Below are 20,752 nucleotides of genomic sequence, written 5' to 3' on the forward strand. Positions count from 1 at the left end.
TTGTGGATCCCTGCACGTACGTGCTGCGGAGCTGTATTGGGCACTGGGGGCTGGAGCCTAGGTTTTCTGATCTGCCACAACAACCCCAGCCCCGCGGGGTCCCCAGGCACTGGCGTGGGCTGCATGGGAGTGCGGGGCTGGAGGCCAAGGAGAAAGTTACAAAAAATGGGAAAAAGGGGGAGAAGCTCTGCTTTGTGAGCTGTAAGTGGGTGGCATGAAAGGGAGGCGGAAAAAAAGAAAAAAAGAAAAAAAAAAAAAGCTCATTTCTCCGTTGGTCTGAGTAAATGTTTAATCCCCGGCTCGGAGCAAAAGCAGCTCAAAAGTGTGTTTTTTCTCAGCAAGCCCGAACCAGTCAGCCCGGTGCCTCCTCCCTCCGCTCGCGCTCTCCCTCCCACCGCTCCCCAGGGACATCCGAGGAGCGCTCCGAGGTGCAGCGGGGCCAGGAGGGAGCCAGCCCGAGCCTCTACCCCTCCGGGTGGGCAGCAGGGGCAGCTGGGGCTCAGCTCCAAGGGGGGATCAGCTCCACACAGGGCTCGCGCGTCGCCTTCGCCTGCGCCGCTCAAGCACTGGGATGGGGTCCCCGCACTGGAAACGTCTCTGCCTCTTGCTGCTGGCGGCTTTTTCATCCTCCCTTGTCCTCTACGGGCACTACTACGCCACGGTGGAGCTGCCCGCCGGCCAGAGGATCATAGCCAGGTAATGGTGATGTGCGAAGCCAGCGCGAGGTGCTGGGGAGGGGGATTTGGGGTGCTGGGGTGCTGGGGCAGGCCCCTTGGCGCAGGTTACCCCGGCTGTGCCCCAGTTTCTTTGCTGGGTTGAGGAGAGATCACAGCAGGCTCTGCCTCCCCGAGGTGCCCACGGCCACCAGCAGCACCCAGGGGTGCCCAGGGAGGGACCCTGGGGTGAGGGGGGGCTGCAGGGGTCCCCGCATGGGCTCAGCCCATCGCGGTGCCAAGGAGCCAAAGGCACAGGGACTGCTGAGGGTGCTCAGCACCCAGCAGGACCAAACCACCTCCAGCAGCCGGGCAGACCGGGCTGCAGCCGGCTCATTTCCCCGGGGGGGTCCGGCCCCACTCTGCAGCACTGACCCTCCCCAGCCGCAGGGACGGGGCAGGGCTGCCTGCAGCCTGCTCAGCTCCTGCGGGACTGCTCGCAAACTCCAGCAAGTCCCAAACTCCAGCAGTGGGCATCTCCCCCTTCGCTTTCCCTTCAGTCTTTGCCTGCAGCCTCCACCCTGCCTGAGCCTCAGCCAGAGTCTCCCTGGTGCTGGGCTGGGTGCTGGGGAGCCCTGGGGCTGCCCGCAGAGCATTTGGCCAGCAGGAGCAGGCACCCTCCTCTGCCCCGAGCAACGGGTAACACACCAGCAGAGTGTTACAGGCGTCCTTCACCTCCGCGCTGGGTGCTCGCGGGTGCTCTCAGAGCTCGGGAGGGAGGGGAGGATGCTGCGGGGACCGCGGCTGGTCCTGCTCGCAACCTGGGTTGCACTGGAAGCTGCTGGGGTGCCGCTGGGTGGGCTGCCCTGGGCTCCCCACGCTGCTTCTTGCCCCGCTGGGAGCACAAAGCTCCGCCTGTGCCCTCCTGTCCTGCCCGGCGCGGGGTTCTGCTCCCTGCAGGAGCATCCCCGTGGCAGGAGCTGGCTCTGGGTGACCGGGGATCATGATGGCAGTGGGGTCAAACCATGCAGCATGGTGCTGGGGCGGTCACGACTGTGGTGCTGAGCTGCTCCCTGCATAGCTGTGTCCCCAGCCCCGGCTCCTCTGGCTCAGCCCCTCTGGGAGCCCGCAGCAATGTGCCTGGGAGCTCCACAGGCTCCAAAACACTTCCAGGAGTTTTTTTTTTTTTTCTTCTTTCTTCCCTTTGGCTTCAAGCCAAACACTAAAGCCACAGCCACGGAAGAGCAGGTCCCGTTCGTCTCAGTTCCCCATGTCTACAAGCACACCAACCCCGAATCTCTGCTCATCCATAAAAGTTGTATTAAAGCCTAAGCCCGGAGCAACCAGTGCTGCCCGGCGGCTGATGCAGGGCTGAATCTGGAAGTGAAATCTGTGCGTGCAGTGCTTCTCGCTGCTAAAGCACAGCCGTGGTGCAGGATTTGTGCTTTTCCTCCTGTTGGGGCAGGAGGGGAAGGCCAGCAGTGCTCCCATTTTGGGGACACGGTGCCTCCTTCTGCTCCAGCTTTAGGGGGAGACAAAAGGGGTCGGGAGGCAGCTGACCTCCCTGGGCGGTGCTGGCTGTTGCAAGCACCAACCCACCTGACGAGGGGCATGTGTGGCAGTGCTCTGACCCCCCTCTGGTTCGGTGCAAGGCCGGTGGCAGCGGTGAGGACCCCGGGAAGATGGGCAAAACGCTCCTGTCCCTGCAGCGAGGCAGCTGCGCCGTGGGCTGCCAGCCCGTCCTCCTGCAGCCCCATCCCACGCCCTGCCCGGACATTTCTCCAAACCCCTCCATATTTCTGCTGGGACCTCTCATGGCTTTAATTCCAGCAGAAGAGCCGGGCACCATCCTGCCGTGGCTCTGTGCCAGGGGACGATGCCCCGAGCCCGGCCCTTTGCAGCAGGACGCAGCCCACGCTTCCGGAGGACACGTTCGCGGTGCTGCTCCGGCTCCTTCAAACAGCCCCGCGGGGACCCAGGAGTGTTTGGTTAAGATAGCGCTCGAGTGTGTGCTCTCAAACACTTGTGCACATATTTTTCTTCCGGAAACGGAGGGTGGGCACGGACCAGAGGCGTCATATTCGGCAGCTTTACCGCAGGGAGAGAACACACCCAGGCTTGGCTCGCTCCTCTGCCGTGGCCAGTGTGCCCAGGCGGCCGCGGGTCACTCCTTTCCCGGGAGCCCCATTGTGCATCAGTCGGTCCCTGGGGGGGGGATCATCTTCTGAGTCAACCAAGCATCGCAGGGCACGGAGCCACCGAGGCTTCGCCACATCCTGGCGAGTGACGTCAAGGCGCCGGGCTCGGCCGGGCTTGGGCGGCAGCCACGGCACAGAGAGCCGCCACCGCGCCTCGGGGGTGGCACCGGCACCGGCGGGCGGGAGCGCCGCGTGGGTTGGCGTCATGGGTTCGGCACAAGGCCTGCGAGAGGATCCGCAAACGCCTGGCACCAAGTTTGGCCACTGAAGGGAGGTGGGAGCCATCTCCTGGGGAGCATCAAGCGATCGCCAGCCTGAGCAGGAGCGGGTTTTAGCAGCCTGTGCTGCCCCAGATGCTCCTGTAACACCCCTCGGAGTGCAAAAAGTAGCCAGCACCAAGAGCCCGGGGCTGTGCCTGGTGCTGTGCCCACCACAAAGGCACCGGGACATGGCAGGGAGGGGATGGGAAGGAGCTGGGGAGGCAGCGAGGTGCAGCTGGGGCACGTGAGCCTGATGGGGAAGGACTGGGGAAGACGTGGGGCAAGGACGGGCTGTCTGTGTGCAGCTCCTGGGGAGGCAGGAGCCTGGGCGCTGTGCCTGACGGTATCTGCCCTGGGGGCTCATTGGTGGGCTGTGTGTCCGTGGTGGCAGAAAGGGGCAGGTGGCCGAGCTGGGGGCTTTGTGCGCCGTGCTTCAGGACCCAGAGCTCTGCAGGACTTGGATCTGGACTTCAGGTTCGGGTGGTGGCAACACCAAGGAGGTCCTTTGGGGAGGGGCTGGGGCTGAGCATCTCCTGTGGTGCCAGATGGAGGAGATGCCCGGGGCTGGATGCTCAGCTACGTGTGAGATGCCTCCAGGGTTTGATACTGCTGGGCTGACCCGGCAGGCAAAGAGCTTCTTGTTTCTTGAGACTTCCAGCTCACTGCAGGGCTGAGCTGTGCTCTGAGCGGTGTGTGCCGCCTGCAGCTGGCAGGGATGGGCCAGCAGAGCAGCCCCTGGTGCCACTGCAAGTCCCTGCTCCGAGGTCCTGCCTCTTCACAAGCCCTCCCCAGCCGGCATCTCGCCGTGCGCAGCCCCTCGGTTCCCACCAGAAGCAACGAGCAGGTCTGGGCAGGCTGGGTGCGTTTAGCTGCTGTGCGAGCAGCGGGAACGCCTCGCGGAAACCTGCAGCTCTGCAGCCTTACCGGGACAGCTCAGCCCTCCTCACCGTGCCCCCAGGGTTCCCCCTCTCCTCCCTGCTGGGCAGCAGCAGCCCCCGTAGCAGGCAACCCCTCTCCCAGCCTGGTGCCAGCCCTCGTGTGTGCAAAATGCAGCGAGGCACTGGCTGCTCTGTGTGCGTGGGGCAGCCCCAGCATGGTGCCTGCTGCTTCGGGCTGGGGTGGCCTTGGTGGGAGCAGCTGTAGGGATCGTGGGGCTGGGGGCAGCACCTGCAGCCCCTCCTGCCCCAGCATGGCCATGCCAGGACTGCTGATGCTCAGCCTGTGTGAAACGGGGACCCCTTCGTCCTCGGAATGTCCCCTTCGCCCTCGGCATCTCCAATCCTGAGCCAGCCCCACCCAAAGCTGGTGGGATGGAGCCCAAGGAGCTGGGCTATCCCCCAGGGAACACCATACCCAGCACTGAGCAGTGTCCTGGTGGCAAACGGGTCCGGATCAACTCCGGGACAGGGCTGGCACCCATGGGGAGGAGGCGTCCCCGCGGCAGGGGACAGCGGAGGTAGGTGGGAGGAAACCCAACGCTCGCTGCGCGGGGGGAGGCAGAGCTCTGCTCCCCACCTGCCTCTACCTGTCCCCGAGCACAGATCCCGTAACAAGGGGCCCTTGTCTGCTCCACAATACCCCGCTTTGCCGGGAGCACCTGCCGCCCCGGCTGGGGTTGGCGCTGGGGTGCTCTGAAGGGCCCTTCTGTGCGGGGATGAATGGGAGCCTGTTCCCCGCCGGTGGGCTCCCACCTCCTGCTGCCGGGCTGGGACCCTGTCGGGCCATGAGAATCCCCCTGGGGGCACCCCTGGGGCTCTGGGCCCCCCGAGATGCTCGGGGTGGGGAGCTCCCTGCCTCTGTCTCCCACTGGTTGGTGATGGAGATGCAGGCACAGTTCCTCCCGCTCATGGGAGCAGGGCTTTTTTCCCCCCTTCCTTGCTGTGCTTGCTTGGAAAACTGGAGGGGACCCCAGTTAGTGAGCACCCAGCTTCAGGAAAGGAAAGAGAAGCCAAAGAAATTTTTGCCGTTTTTTTTTCCCTGATCCCCCCAGGGAAGGGTTTTCCTGGAGATGTAGCAGCTTGGCAGCTTCTGGCCCTGCTTCATTTGGGGCTTGGTGTTTCGTGCCCCCAGACATGGGGTGCTGAAGGGCCCTGACCATCCCCATCACTGATGGGGGGATCAGGGCACGTCCCAACCAGCCCCATGCACGCCGGGGACCCTCCACATCCCCGGTTCCCATCGCTTTTCCAGCACGGCACCGTGCCTCTCGTGGAGGGGGGGCTGTCGGGATGTGGGGGTCGGTGCCACCTCCCCTCATCCCGGTGTCCCCTTCCAGCCTGCTGCAGCCGGAGCCGCTGCTCCTGGCTCCGTCGGGGACCTCGCACCCAGCCGGCAGCCACAGGGCCCTCCGAGGCAGCTTGGAGAGGTAACGTGGGGGAAAAGGGGTGCATGGGGAACCCAGAACAGGCTGGGAGAGCTCTGCAGGGCTCCCCAGGGCCCCAGGGACAGGTTCTGATTGCTTTGTTTCCTTTTTCCTAGCAGGGAGTCCTTCAAACCTTCCTCGCAGCCAGAGGAGCCCAAACACAACAGAAGGCAGGTAATAATTTGCAAAATGTGGTGTGTTCCTGGTGTTTTCTCCTTTGTGGGCTTTTTGTCTGGGTGGGGAAGCTGAGGAGCAATTCAGCTGAAAGCAGCATGGGGTTTTTTTTGTGCGGGGAGGAGCAACCTGTCCATCCATGCACATGGGTCTCGCTGGGCTGCCCTGGTGTGGTCACAGGAAGTGTGAGCTTCCAAATCCCCCAGCCGAGTGGCACCTGGGCTGGAGACTTGTGAAAAAAGCCCCAAGCTCCCAAGGAGCTGGGACCTGGGCTGTGCTTTGCCAGGGTAAAGGACTAGAAGATGCTGCATCTGTCACGGTGTGTGCTCCCCTGGTGACTCCGTGAGCCCTGATCCTCCATGCCCTGGGGAGCCGGGTGCTGGGGGGACCCAGGCATGAGGCACCCATGCCCAGGTCACCCAGCAGAAAACATGATGGATGAGGAGCAGTTCTGTCCCCGGGCTTGTCCCCAGCTGGGTGGAGATGCTGGGGGAAAAGGGGCTCCAGCCTGGAGTCCGAACCGTGCTCCTCTCGCACCCAGCCTAGCCCGTGCCCCCGCTCGGTGGTGGAGGCAGCCAAGGCGCACCCCACATTTGGGGAGCTCTTCCAGTTTGCCACCCCAGTGCTGATGTGGGACCAGCACTTCAGCCCCGAGACCTGGAACAGGCTGAAGGAGCGACACGTCCCCTACGGCTGGCAAGGCTTGTCCCACGCAGGTACGGCACCGACCGGGCCGGGGTGGTGGCATCTGGGGTATGGGGTGGCTCGAGGGGACTGGGGACCCCAGGAGACTGGGGACCGGGGACTTTGGTCTCTTCGCACTCCACCTCCCCGGGAGCAGGGTGGAGGGGATGGCTTTGCAAATGCCACTCGCAGCATCTTGTGACATTTTCCCCAAATAAAAGCCCCAGTGTGTGCACGATTATTAACTGGGGCCCGGAGGACCTCGGACAACCCGCTCCATTGTTGCCAGAGGAGATTGTTCCCCGTCCAACCCCAAACCTACTCCCTGCTCTCGCTGGCAGACGCCAGCTTCAGGCCCTGGGCTGGGAAGTGCTGGGGACGGCGGGGGGGGGGGTGAACCAGGGGCAGCTGCAAGGAGGCATTGTCAGGATGGGAAATGAGCGGTGCTGGCATCAGCACCCACGGGACCGGGGCTGGAGACGTCCGGATGTGTCCCCGTGCCTTGCACGGCACCCGGCAGCCGCTGCTTGGAGCAGGATTAGTAATGGGGGGGCTGTAACGCGGGTGGATTTGGCTTTCTGGGGGTACCAAGCACTTTGAGCTGGTGTTTGTCCACCCCACCTGCAGACCCCTCACTGGCATGAGGATGCCATGAGCTTTTTCGCATGCTGCTCACCAACATGCCGTGGTGCAAAGCTGTCTGTGCACACTGCAGCATGCTGGTTCGAGGTGCAGACGCTTACTTGCAGCTGCGCTGATGCAAACCTTTCCCTTTCCCCCTGGCTGGCCCCATCCTGCCCCGACCCAGCCGTCAGCAGCACCCTCCGGCTCCTCAACGCCTCGGCCAACAGGCACCTCTTCGACCGGCGCCGCTTCCCAGGGGGCTGCGTGCGCTGCGCCGTGGTGGGCAACGGCGGCATCCTCAACGGCTCGCGGCAGGGCGAGGCGATTGACGCGCACGACCTGGTGTTCAGGTGGGGCCGGGCAGGATCTGGGGGGCTGCGGGTGCTGGGGAGGTCCCAGCCCTGGACACGGCCCCGCGCTGCTCCCGCAGGCTCAACGGTGCCGTGATCAGGGGCTTCGAGGAGGACGTCGGGACCAAGATCTCCTTCTACGGGTTCACGGTGAACACCATGAAGAACTCGCTCATTGCCTACGAGGAGTATGGCTTCACCCAGATACCCCAGGCTGAGGTGGGACCCCCAAGGGCACATCAGGGGGTGGGTGGCTGACCCCAAATTGTCCCCTGAGGCCGGGATACACCTTGCCCCAAACCTTCTCCAAGTCTCAGGAGCCTCAGTCCTCACCCCGCAAGAGGGCTGTGCCCCCAAAACCCCCCAGGCACCGTGTCTGTGTCCCCGCTGCAGGACCTGAAGTACATCTTCATCCCCTCGGACGTGCGGGACTACATCATGCTGAGGTCGGCCATCCAGGGCAGCCCGGTCCCCGAGGGCTCGGACAAGGGTGACGAGTGAGTACCCTTGGGTGAGCGCACCCGAGGGAGTGCACGCTGCCCCCGCCTTTGTCCCTGCTGGGATAAATCCCAGGTGACACCAATTCTCCTCTCCCTGCTGCAGGCCACGGAAATATTTTGGACCGGAGGCATCTGCAGAGAAGTTCAAGCTGCTGCACCCGGATTTCTTACACTACCTCACAGCCAGGTGAGGATGAGCCCGATGCAAACCCCTGGCTCAGCGCCCCTCTGGCACCCGGAGGTGCATGGCTCTGCCCACCTGCCTCCTGGCCCCGCTTTGTGCAGCATGGCCCCGCGGCTGCCCGGTGCCAAAACTGGGCTCCAGCCCTGGTTCCAGCCTGGTTCCGGCCCTGGTCCTCCACCGGTGCTGGAGCCGCCTCTGTCCTGCTCTCTGCAGACAAGGCAGGGAAATTCCCCCCTGCCATTCTCATTCCTTGCAGTGCCACGCACATTTCCTCCTGGCAGGGAGACTTGTACAGCCCTGCTGCATTCACCTGACCCTCCACTTCCCAAAACGCATTATCCAATTTTGAACTAGTCTAAAGAAGCAGAGATAGAGTCCAAAGGGTTTTTTTTCCCCCTACGTTTCACGCAAACCAGTGCCTGGGTTGGGACAACTTAAAACAGCGAGGAGGCGCGTGTTAGCAGGTTGCAGAGAACAAGTTGAACCTTAGTAGCAGACACCCGAGAATCCACACAGGGTGAATTTGTGGGTGCTTGTCGCTCGGTGCCCCTGCCTTATCAGGGCCGGAGGTGCCGGGTGTGTGTCATGTGTTGGCGCCGGGCGTTGCTGTTTGGCAGCAGGGCTGTGGTGCTGTGCCGGCCGCGTGCCCCCCCTCCAGCACCACGTCTGCTCCGGCAGGTTCCTGAGGTCGGAGCTGCTCAACATGCAGTACGGCCACCTCTACATGCCCAGCACCGGTGCACTCATGCTCCTGACGGCGCTGCACACCTGCGACCAGGTAAGAAGCCACGTGGCCACCCTCCCCCGGCACCTGGGGGTCTCCTTTGGGCCGGGCTTGGACCCCCCGAGGCGATCACCGCCCTCTGTCCACCCGTCCCGTCGCAGGTCAGCGCCTACGGGTTCATCACGGCCAACTACGAGCAGTTCTCGGACCACTACTACGAGGTGGAGAAGAAACCCCTGGTGTTCTACGCCAACCACGACATGCTGCTGGAAGCAGAGCTGTGGAGGAGCTTGCACCAGGCGGGCATCATGGAGCTGTACCAGCGGTGAGGCCGGGCACCGGCCCACGGGGTGACCCCGAGGGCTCCCAGCGCAGCGTGGAAGGGGTCTCCTCCTTCCCGAGGGCCCCATCTGTCCCCGGAGGGCTCTCCCGACTCAGCAGACCAGCCCGAGGTGCAGGCCCTCCGCACGGCACGCCGGCAGCAGAGCCGTGGTGGTGGTGCTGACGGGAAAGCCCGTGATTCCTCAGGGATCTCCAGCAACTCGTTCGTGGCTCCGTGAGACCGAGAGTGGACTTTGGGGCACCGAAAAATTCTGCTGAGCGTGGCTGTCACCTCCCCGTGCCACCATGGTGTCCCTGGGGCAGCAGCAGACCCCGGGAAACACGGTGCTTGTCTGCAGCTGGGGCAAGGGGATGCTGGAAGAGGATGCTGATGAAGTGTACATCCGACCACCTTTTTTTTTTTTTTTTTTTTTTCCTCTTTTTTTGAGTTTTCTGGAGATTTACAGACTTTTCTGTGTTCAAAGTTTGCAGCTGGAAAACACCCTTCACGCTGCCATCACGTCCCAGCCCAAACGCTTGGCACCGGGGCAGGACAAGTGGGAGGAATCCTTGGCCTGGAGACGAGATGGCCTGAATTAAAGAATGGTGCTGTGTTCGGACACCTCCTCTCCCGGATTGTTTAACGCCTGAACTTCAGACAGCTCTGGGCTGAGTCTTGGCTGCTCTCTCTTGTGACAAAACGTATAACGTGTGGTGTCAGCAGCTTTCTTTTTTTCCCCTTCACTAAGTTGTGGTGTTGGTCAACACAACGGAGTCTTAAAATCCGTCAGCTAAGAGCAGGGTTACTGCAGCTCAGCTGGGACATCAGACATGCAGCTGGCCTTTGAACAGCCCGGAGCTGGCCTGCAGCCCACGTGTGCGGTGCTGGTTGTTTTGCACGGGGCTGGTGCGTGGTCCTCCAGGTGTTTGAAGAGGGCTGCGCTGTGCCAGGTGAGTTAGGGCACTCCTGGGACAAGGCTAAGCTATTTAAAAAGGAAAAAAAAAAAAAAATCTTAAGAGCAGGGTGAAGGGTCTTGAGCCCTTCAGCCATCCTGGGTGAACTAATGCTGCTGTGGAAGCTGTGGCGTGCAGGCTCCTGAGGACAGGGGTGGCTGGAGGGTTGATGTTGCGCAGCGGAGAGAGCGGTGTGACCTGAAACTTTCCCACTTTGTGTAATTACAGGAAATTTTTGTAACTTTCTTCTGTGCCTGATGTGGTGAACGGGGTGGGTCAGCTAAGACATCCTATGTCCTGTAGCAGAGGGGCTGTAGCCTGTAAAACAGTGAGGCTTCAACTTGGGAACGGCCCAAAGGCTGAGCGGGGTTAAACTCCTGGTGCCCGAGCAGGGCCCTGACACAACTTCCCCAGCTGGGCGGTGGCTGCGTTGGATCGGATCGCTGGGCACTCTTCCCGAGCGCAGCCCCTCCCCACCTTTGATGCTATTTGCTTTACAGCAGCTGAAGGAGCAACTTCTTGCAGAGATGGCAGGAGATAGCCTGGCGCAGCCCCTCCCCACCTTTGATGCTATTTGCTTTACAGCAGCTGAAGGAGCAACTTCTTGCAGAGATGGCAGGAGATAGCCTGGCCGTTAGCCAGGGAACCCTGCACCCCCTCAAGCTCCATCTCCCTTTGTGATGGCAAGCCGCATGCGTTAACAAAGATTACATCTGAAACGGGCTGACAGGCTAATCTCTAGTGTGGAGCCCAGCTTGTGAGTCTCAAATTAACCTTTGTTCACGTCGATCACTTCACAATGGTACCCAGGCAGCCTGTTAGGCCTGTTCTTGAATGCAAGCACTCAGCAGAACACCTTCCACGACAAGAACAAGCCTGATTCTCATATTGCCTAAATAACGTACCACCAAAACCTCCTCAAACTGGCTCTGGCCAAGCACGAGCACAACCCATGTGGCTGTAAACACAGCGATGGGTGGCACTGACGCACGTGGCAAAAACGAATGTTTTAAAAAAGATGAATGCTGTCATAGTCGAGCATCCTGCCAGGGCTCCCAGCCAGCTTCCAGGGGTAGAGCTGTGTGTGCAGACCAGGACCTACTGCACTCGCACACCTTTCTTATTCCAAAAAGGGAAGCTTCTCTATCCACAGCTAGCCCTGCAGTTAAACATCCCTCCCCCATTTTATGACCTTATCGAGGAACCTGATTGTTGTACTACTGCCTCTCACTTCTCTTTGAGCTTCTAAGCAGACAACAAGAACCGTATCTTTCACCAGTCCTAGCTTATCCACAGTTTTGTCACAGTTACCACAAATTTCTTCAACTTTCAGCATTTGCCTGTACAAGACATTCAAGTCAGAAGACTGTGTCAGGTATTGGGCAGAAGCAGGCAGTGCTATGAAGGGTAAGCTCCCAGTTTCTACGATTTCAGAAAGCACTTCACCCTGAAATCCTTTCTACCTGCTCAAAATCATTTCTGTCTAAGTAGATACCCATTACAAAACAAACAAAAACAACAAAAAACCACTTCAACTCTCAAGACAGTTTCAATACTTTGTTTTATTCTGGAACAGAAGACTGCAGGGAACCACGCCTTCCTCCAGCCAGGGGTAGAGCAGGTCCTAGTAGAAAAGACAGTGTCAGAGCAGAAGCAACTGTCAGATTAAAAAAATTCCACTGGCTGGCATTATTTAATCAAGAGTATGCATCTCAGAAGACTGGAAAGTACTCTTATGAGTGACAGCTCAGCCTTTATTCTGCATCCAGTTGGCAGAAGCCTGCATGCTGAATGTGATCCTGCTCTTCGTAACACAGTTAGCCTCCCTGTAGCTAAGGCTTCGGGGTTCTAAAACTGCTTCTTCCCCAAACCCAGCGCTAGCACCTGAATCCTCTCTGGTCTTACTGGGAACTTACCAGTGATGTAGTTTTAACAGCCACTGAGCAGAGATGAAGGTACCTGCAGTTATGCCCAGGTACCCGTTTTATATCACCTCAAGTGAAGTGCTATCATTTGTGAGGCCTGTTCCAGGAAAATCCTCCTCCTGGTGTTGGGAGACACCGCAAAACAATGCTGTCACTGCCTTAGGCATGTCTGCTTTAAACTAATTCCTGCCCCTCCCTATCCACCAAACACTGGATAGCTTTTACTTTTCCTCTTTATCATCACGCTCTCTCTTCACCTTTTTTCCCCTTGTTCTGGGAAGCCCAAAGCCCCACAGGCTCTTCCCAGTGACCTCTGTTTGGAAGGTAACTATATTTGCAAAGCAACCACTCTGCCGGGCTGTAGCAACGTTCCCTCCCGCTTTGTATACTAACCTTTACTTAAGGACTAAGGCAGTCCACTGTTGTCAAGTATGCCGGTTCAGCCCGTCACCGAACATTATGGATCTGCAAACAAATACGAGTTCTGTTAAATAAAGCATGGAACTGTTCAGCAGAATGCAGCTGTCAGCCACCTGGAGATAAAGTAGTGTTACAGTATGTGTGTTCAGTGACTGTACATCGCGTCAGATAAAAACGTGTTTCTTATCTGCCCTCTAAATGTGCCTTACTGTTTGCACGAGCGGCTTAAAAGCTATTCACAGATCTAGAATTAAACTGTGCTCTGACAAGAGCAGCCTGTGTTTATTATACTCCCTGCACAACCTTGCCGCATCTGGGCTCCTAAAGGCAGGCTGCTGGGAGGACAGATGGGCACATGGAAAAGTTTTTGTGCTGTACTTGCGCACCACAAGGGCAGGAGGAAAGCAGACAGATGCTGCTTTTGCCTTCCCAGGGTCATCTGTGTCACTTCAGCCTTTGCAAGACGTAGGAGAACTGCTGAGGGGGAATACGTAAGCCTCAGCGGACAGTTTTTCCCTCACAGATGAGTTGTCAGACAGGGATAACAGCACATCACCGGCTCAGTTTCTCCCCCGTCCTTGGCTACACAAACTCAAGTTCTACGGAATCAAACAGAGTGGAGACGCCCAGATGCGGGCACATCTATGACCTGTGTTCTTCCTGGGAAGCGTTCAAAAATTAGGTGTTCTGGTCAGCGGATGAGTCATGCTGCCCACGGATTTGGCGTGTGAAGCGTAAGATGAGCAGTATGCAATACTCAAGGATTCTCTTACCAGTTCGACGTCTGACTTCAGAGCTGCCTTCTTGCCAAAGCTGTCCTTGGGGGAAGATACAACCCAGGAGTCTACAGGATGTTTTCCTCCTAAATATAAGTTGCGTTAAACATTTAGCAGCGATCCTTCAAGTGAAGTTTGTCCTCCCCTTGTTTCTTCTCCATCTCTTATAGAAACAGCACCAAGTCACAAAGCAAGAATTGAAGGTTTCCTTTCTGAGAGCCAATTTTTGTCTCCAACTTAGCACAGCAGAAACCCATCCCTCACAGACAAAGGAGCAGATTTGCCAGTGAGCTGTTTCACTCTAGAGATAGGAAAATTTGGGAGATGGGTGCTATTTAAATCCTCGCTCAGACAAAAACACTAGCTTTGAGACTTTGGTGGTTTAGACCCTTTTAAGGTGTTTCAAGCAGACGGCGCTACTTCTCCTCACCATACAGGAACATCTTAATGCAACTCTCCTTGCAGAGGGGAATAATGCACTCATCTGGGATGTAAATTACCTACGGATTTATCTTAAGAAATGCATTCAAGCATACGTCCATCAGACACATCCCTTCTAGGAAAGGTTCTTCAGCGTGCCCCTTCTAGGCTGACCTTTTGGTGTATGTGAGCTGCACCTCCCTACTCCCAGCCACCCAATGCAAGCACAGAACTATCCCAGTACACCTCCAAGTAAGCACAGAGACCAATTATCCTTTCACTAGGTCTACTCCCTTGACAAACACACTTAGGAGATGAGCTGTGTCAAGTGTCTCCGTAATGGGCTGCCATTCAATCCCTCTTATTTCTAACCCCTTCTACTCTTGCTCATCTTTGACAACGTTGCCAACCAGGTGCTCCACAGGGCACCAACAACATTAAAATTCCCATTCACTGTGTGCTGCCTTTCAGTCTGAGCTCCATGGTAGCAAAGAGCTGCACACTCAGGTGGCAGCTGCAACAAAGCCACAGCCCTGATTGGCTTAATTACACTAATCAAGCCATTAGGCTTTTATACCTCCTCCCAGCAGCCTGAGAAGGCTATCATCTGACAAGGCAGAACAAGTCTTATGTCCACAGCCCAACAACAGGAGAAAACTCAAGTAGGATGAACTAAATGCTGATGCTTCTCACTCACCGATGTGCTGATGGTGCAGGTCTGCTGCCAACTGAGTGAAAGAATCAGCTTCCCCGAAAGGTGAGTGCAAGGTGCATTTTTATGCTTGCTCGACAACATGCTGCCACCTGAAAGAGTGGAGGGATACAGAGCGTTAATCCACGTACCAGACCATTCTTTTACCTTTTTGTCTTTAAAGCTGAGCCTCAGAATCATGATTCCACAGGGGAAAACTTAATTTCAGACAGGGATAACCTTATCATCACTAGCTCAGCTGCACACCAGACCACCCGGAGCCACTCTGTTAGCTCAGCCTGCTCCCAGCTCCTTACCCGGGTGCCAACGACACCTGGCGGGCACAACACGCTCCATTTCGCGTTGCTGGGCGGTTCGGCGATGGGGAGCGCTGCCTCGGACCGCCGAGCTTTGCTGTTTGAAGCCTGTATTGACAGCAATGCTGAGCCATGCCCGCTGCTGTATTAAATTCCTGAGGAGCAGCCCCGGCTCGGGGAGGGCCGGAGGGCAGCCGGACACGGTGAAGCCCGGCACTTTGGGGCCGGCCAGGTCCCCGTGAGGGGCACAAGGCCGGACAGGGCCCGGCCCTACCTCCCCTTCAGCCGGCCGCCATAACAAGCCGGACCCAACGTGGGGGGGGGGGGGACACACGCGATCTGAGACCCCCACAAGACGCGGAGGCCTCCCCGCACGGCCATGGGCAGCCATGGCGGCGCGCAAGCGCCTCCCGCTTCTGCCCGTGCTGTCCCCAAGCCCCTCGGAGCCGCCATAACCGCGGATGGCCGGCGATGGCGGCGCGCCCGACTTACCGAACCCTGCGCGGCCGCCATGTCGTCGCGGGGAAAGGGAGAGAGCCCCGCGCGCGCCTGCCAAGTCTCGCGAGAGGGGGTGGGGGGGAAGCGCGGGGTCTGCTGGGAAGTGTAGTCCCGGCCCCTAGGGCGAGGCTGGGGCTGAGGTGGGCCCCAGGCTTCATGGCGGGCCCAGTTCTACGCTGTGGCCGGGGCGGGCCTGAGGCGAGGTCCCCTCAAGGCTGGCGTGCCCCAGGCGGTGTCTAATAAGAGAAAAATAAAGAAATAAAGACATAAACGAGCATAAAGTAGCACTGGGGCGAGGCCTGGCTCCTCCAGAGGCTGCTTTTGCAGCCTCTCATGGAGCATAGTGGGGCAGCGGGTGGCTGAGGCAGTACTGCAGAAACACTCATGAAGCCAGGGATAGAAGAGTGGGGGCTTGCCTAATTGCATTAATGATTTCTAAATAAAACAATCGTTACTATTAAAGCCAGGAATGGAAGAATGGGGGCTTGCTTAATTGCATTAAAAATAGATGTTGCCGAATGTCTTTGCTTACTACTGTGCAAATTATCAGAAACGAGGAGTCTTGGGGCCCCTTACAGAGCATGTTTCCAGACAAAAATGGGGAGACTGTCTCAAAAACCAGCTGAGAGAGACCGACCTCGTGGTTTGGACAAGAGCCAAGGAGGAGCTGAGCCTGTACAAAGGCAGGGGGTCAACTAGTGGTGATGAAGAAGAGTTATCTGCCTTTATTCCCACGACCCCCGGCGACCACCACCAGAAGGCACTGTGCAAGTGCAGACAGAAGGAGTTCATAGAAGTGACTTCTTGGAACTAATTTTAATATGAAGCAGGGATAGGTTATGCATATGTATAGGTATATTGGGAAACTTAATGCACATGTTTACTGCATATAACCAAGGCAAGTTGCCATGTTGGGGTGTGCATGCCTTTGGGAGCTATCCCACATGCGCCTGGTGCCGAAATAAACCACATACCTACTTTATAACTCATTTGCTTTGAGTTGTAGAGTTCTTCCACGAAACACTCAGAGCTGGGCCCCAGGCTCCTTGCATGGAGATTTTTGCATTTCCATGCTTCTCACTAATTGCTTTTATTGGTTCTTCATGTGCCCTGCTTACTAGGGAGGCGCACGTGATTGTAGTTAGCACGCTAAATGCTTCAAAGGACCGAACAAGCATTAGCTCATGCAGGAAGGGGCACACTTCAAAAAGACTAATTAGCTGGAGGCTGGGGATTAGTCAGAGATTAGTTAGTAAATGTATGCTGTGCTTCGAATACGTGGTGCTTGCAGTGTGTACTATGATTAGCTTTTGCTGTTAAAAGCTGCCATGAAATCTACGCGATCCTGTTTAGCTCGTGAGCGGTAATGAACTGTAAGCAGAACCGGGCAGGAAAGCTGCGGATCAGTAATATCTACTTTCTTGCCCCAAAGCTTTATGCACCCTTGTGGAGAAAAGCTCCATTACTGGAAATCAGACAAATCTGAGTCTGAAAGCAGAAAAATCTGAGTATAGATGAAAGCCTGATGTATAACAGGTGTTGATCCTAAAGTGGGGGATCCAGTTCCTGGGGGTGTTTGAATCAAAGACGTGTTCTCTGAACATAAAGGTGCCTGGTTCTCTGGCAGAGTAAGCTTCCTACGCTGGTGTTGTGACTAACTGATCTGTCTGATCTGGCCGCTGGGGCTGCTGAGTCTGTGAAGACAACACCCAGCGTTGTCCTAAGGAGCTGCATTGCCCAGGAGCTCAGCCTCTGCTCCTGGATCCCCTCCGACGGCTGGGGATGGCTGCGAGCTGCTGCCTGCACTGTGAGGCCCCTCTCCGGTCAAGGCAGTTGAGTTCCCAGGGAAAGGCAGCATGGCATCGTGTTTATTTCTAGTGCCTGGATCTTCCTGGCCTTGTTCCTATTTTAGTACCTGATTTTTTTCCAGAGCATGGATTTAACTGGCTGATAAGTTCTTTGCTTTACAGAATGGCCCACATTGCTTCCTAAAAGTCTCTCTTACGAAGTCAATAGGTTGTAAGAAGCACCTCTGTACAGAGAGGCAAGAAGTTCGCAAAGAGACACCAGTGTGCTGTTAAAATAAGCTTCTTCCAGTGTAGGTAGCTAACTACAAGGTCTTCCCCAGCCTCCTGTGCCCTCTACTAGCTGTGAAAATCCTCGTGGGCTGCCCTGGTGGGGAACACAGGACCACAAAGGGAGCAGCTCACAGCAAGTTCCATGCCCTGCCCTTGTGTGAGCTGGCTCCGGAGCCCTTGTGTCCTGCAATAGCCTGCTGCAGGGTGTTTGACCTGTGGGAAAGGGAGAGCAAGAGGGCAGGCGATGATAGAGAATGGAACTAATTAACACTGCCTTTGTTGCAATGGCCTCTGCCACTGCAGTCTGTGAAGATGTCTGGCAACCTGCCTGCCTGCTTTTAGCATTCCAGAGAAGCAGATATGTAAAACTCAAACTAGATTTAGCCTTTTAAATCCCCAAGGGACATCAAGTTTTAAAATAAAACAACTAAAATCCTGCCTCGTGCAGTGTTTGGATCCTGGAAGGACAGAATTGTCTTAATCCATCTTAATTTTGGGGTGGAAGCTGCTCACACCACAAAGTAATTGTTGCTTATTCTTATAAATGGATGAGCTCAGCCAGGTGTCAAGTAATGAACTGACTCAACTAAAAGCTCAGGTGAATGGCGTTAGCTAAGTGTGCAGTAGTTTGGCTGGATTTATTCGCGATTGTAGTGCATAAATCATATTTCCAACCGTGTTTGAGAAGCAGCACAAAGACCCTGGATGAGGAGAGGTGGTCATTGCCTCTCCCATGCCCTTATTCTTAAATCTTTCCAACTTTGCCTGTGTGACTCGATCAGGTTTTCTCAGATCTTCCCTTTAGAGGGCGTTCCTGCTACACAAATCTTCGTCGTGGCGAGCTTCGCCCAGGAGCTGCAGTGCAAGGCGAAGCCTCCCAGAGGTCAGCAGAACATGGTGGTGGCTCCTCTGAGGGCTCTGAGCCTTCCCAGGGATGCGAGCAGTCTGCTCTGGGTGGTTCTGGCTGAATATGTTCTGCTTCCTCAGGCAGTTGCCAAGCTTCTCCCAAAGGCAATTTGGACATAATTTTGATGGATTTCCTGTGGCTGATCTCCATTAGTTACGGTGTTTTCTTCCTCCAGCCTTTGAAAGGACTTCTATTTTTGTTGAGCAAGTAAAGAAAGCTATTAAAAGGGCACGGGGATCTTCTACGTGTGATCGTTCTGGGGCTGCTTCCCGCTTCTTCCCACCAGATCATCTGGAGTGGATTACTTCCTCCAGTAAGTCCTACACTAGATTGAGGCCTTGCCCTTCTGCTTTCTGGAGGTTTTTCAGTATCTATCTTGCAAAGCCACGGTGTTACTCTCTGCAAAGAAGTTCAAGCGCTGCTGTAGAGTATTTGGTTATCCCCAGATCAGAGAACAGGAAAATGGGCAGAATATGTGACCGAGAAGGGAAAGGAAGAAAGAAAACTAAACAGAAATCAATGACAGAACCCCTCCAACTTCAGCTGGGCTTTGATCCCACGCTTTAATTGAAGGATGAGGTCTCCTCCCAGTTTCCCACCCTTTTCCCCTCTTGGCTGCCTGTGAGTCTGCCTGGGGAACAACTCTCCACACTTAACTGATAGCAGCTCAGTTCTCCCCCTCTCCTTGCAGCAGCCCCAGTCCCACCCTGCAGACAGGGTTCCACAAAGCCTGGAGGAACAAAGCGTCAGACTCAGAGACGCCCTGCTGAGGTTATCGTCTTCGACATATGGCCGGGGGAAGCAAGCGGGGTATTTGAACGCATTAAGAAGCAAGTCCCCCATGGCTAACTGCATCAGCCCCCTGTGTGGCTTGAACTGCAAAGCACGAGGAGAAGCCGAGGTGCGGGGGGTAACTAGATTGATGCTTGTCTCCGCTGCGTGCACAGCAGCGCACAAAGAACGGTTCCCTGGGGTTCGGCTGGAGAGTGCTTGCTGGTATTTCAGGTGCCAGGCTTGTAAGGGAAAAGGATCTGCAGTGTTAAGAAAAGCCTGCCATGAGATCCCAAATCCTGCTGCTTGAGATCAGTCCCAAGCAATGCAAGAAAAGCTCTTTGGAGCTCGGTAGCAGACAGGAGTAACATCTTCCCACACAGGACAGGGCATGCTGCAAACAAAACATCCTTCCCTTCCCCCAGTAGCAAAGCCCTTAAGCCTCCGTTTAATGTTAAATGCATGCTCAAACCCATTCCTCTACAGCCTGTCCTGTATGCTTAAACAGAACTCTAGCGGCCTCAGAAATGATCTGCTGTAATTGGGGCCTATCTAAAGGCTGAGCTTTGTGCTGAATAACAAGAGCTTTATCTTTATGGAATATCTGTCAAGTGAAGGGGTAGCCTGTCTGGGAGCGTGGGTACCTGCAGGCAGGGCCACAGTGTGGATTCCTGCAGGTGGAGAACAGAAGAGGTTCCCCGTTCTTCTCTTGATGGTGCTGAACGGCCCAAGAAATGGCAATGCCAGCCCCTCAGCTTAGCTCAGCTTAGGCATGGTTTCCTTCCCAGCTTCCCTCCACTGTTCCTCCCACTTCTTGCCCCTTTCCTCAACTGAGTTTTGGGCACGTTGCAGCAAACTTGGTCCCAATGTGCTGTCCTCAACTGTGATGGGGAAGGGAGCTTAAGATCGTATTGGGGGATGGAGACAAGGTGATCAACTGAGCGTTTAGCTTCAGATCTGATGTCCCAGATAGCCGGTGACCACCTGGTCAAAGCTGCCCAGGCTGTGCTCACAGCTTCGTTCCTGGGATCAGAACAGAGAGCAAGCAGCACGTTGTTCTGATTGCAGTGACAGTCCTGGGGCCAGACGTATGTCCTGTTGAAACAGCAGCAGGAGGAATCCAGCTCCTTCATCGACGAATATGTTTGTTTAAAGCGTATATCCTCAGAGCATACCCAGATGTGTACAGCTACACAAAGGCACTCGAAAATGGTAGGAAAAACTTCCACGCTGTAAAGTGAGTGAAACCAGGAGCAAGGCTTCCACCGCTGAAGGCCTTTAAGGCCAAGCTAGATAAGCAGTTGCCAGGAGTTGACCTTGCTTTGAGCAAAGAGCTGGATCCTCTCTATTTTCTGTGTCAGCCTAAAAGATTAAAGGCATGGTAAGCACAAAGGGAGTGAAATGGTATAAAAATATCTAGGCAATACTGATGAGGAAATTCTCAGGTCCTCTTTTATCACAAGCAGTGTTTTTTGCCTGGATTACTCAGCCAAGCAGCCGTTGATTCAGTCAATGCAAACTGCACTGTCATATAAGCAATATTTCACCTATCAAGCTTAGATAGAGGAAATATGCTAGGCACGCACGGAGCAAACAGGCATATTCTTGCACGTAATTAGCATAAGCTGCACCAAGGTCGAGCGGTGGTGTTGGAGAACACCACGAATCACCAACACTTCTTCCTTATGGAGGCTGAAAATGGAGAGCTGCATATGTTGCATCTGGCTCACCACTTGCTTCCCATTGTTCACACCAAACGAAGGAGGTAATTGTTTAGAGGTACTTTTAGGAATAGCATCTCTGCTAGTTTCATTGCTTAATGGGAAAGAATGTGCTTAAATGATGAAAGATCACATTATTTCAGGTCCCTTTAGGTCATTTTTCTTGCCCTTGCGCAGGGGAAGCAGGCTGAATGCCTAAAGCTGACCGTGCCCAAGGTGGCAAACTGAGGTCTCTCTAGA

At 56.1% G+C, this 20,752-nt stretch overlaps 1 protein-coding gene, 1 long non-coding RNA gene and 1 other non-coding gene across 5 annotated transcripts; 1 reads left to right on the forward strand and 2 right to left on the reverse strand.

Moving 5' to 3' along the window:
• The first annotated feature begins 275 nt into the window (after positions 1-275).
• Positions 276-10,229, forward strand: ST6GALNAC2 (ST6 N-acetylgalactosaminide alpha-2,6-sialyltransferase 2). Of its 2 annotated transcripts, none has more exons than XM_040530099.1 (10): positions 276-696; positions 5,387-5,476; positions 5,590-5,647; positions 6,189-6,363; positions 7,140-7,305; positions 7,386-7,524; positions 7,699-7,802; positions 7,909-7,992; positions 8,668-8,767; positions 8,875-10,229. In XM_040530099.1, exons 1-10 carry the CDS (start codon positions 572-574, stop codon positions 9,040-9,042), a joined length of 1,209 nt encoding a protein of 402 aa, XP_040386033.1. In that variant the 5' UTR covers positions 276-571; the 3' UTR covers positions 9,043-10,229. The 2 variants fall into 2 exon arrangements, with proteins under 2 accessions (XP_040386033.1, XP_040386034.1); XM_040530100.1 differs by having other exon boundaries at positions 277-696; positions 5,593-5,647.
• On the reverse strand, positions 9,063-15,114 carry LOC121056795. 2 transcript variants are annotated; one of them, XR_005813498.1, is made up of 6 exons: positions 14,538-15,013; positions 14,227-14,333; positions 13,107-13,195; positions 12,307-12,378; positions 10,551-11,612; positions 9,063-10,465 (listed from the first exon to the last, which is right to left on the reverse strand). It is a non-coding gene; the product is annotated as an uncharacterized LOC121056795 (long non-coding RNA). The 2 variants fall into 2 exon arrangements; XR_005813497.1 differs by lacking the exon at positions 14,538-15,013 and adding an exon at positions 15,030-15,114 and having other exon boundaries at positions 9,065-10,465.
• LOC121057196 lies at positions 14,405-14,479 on the reverse strand. The gene has a single exon (XR_005813695.1). It is a non-coding gene; the product is annotated as a small nucleolar RNA R38 (small nucleolar RNA).
• Positions 15,115-20,752: the final 5,638 nt, after the last annotated feature.

This window comes from Cygnus olor, chromosome 18 (genome assembly GCF_009769625.2).
Source record: "Cygnus olor isolate bCygOlo1 chromosome 18, bCygOlo1.pri.v2, whole genome shotgun sequence".
NCBI lineage: Eukaryota > Metazoa > Chordata > Aves > Anseriformes > Anatidae > Cygnus > Cygnus olor.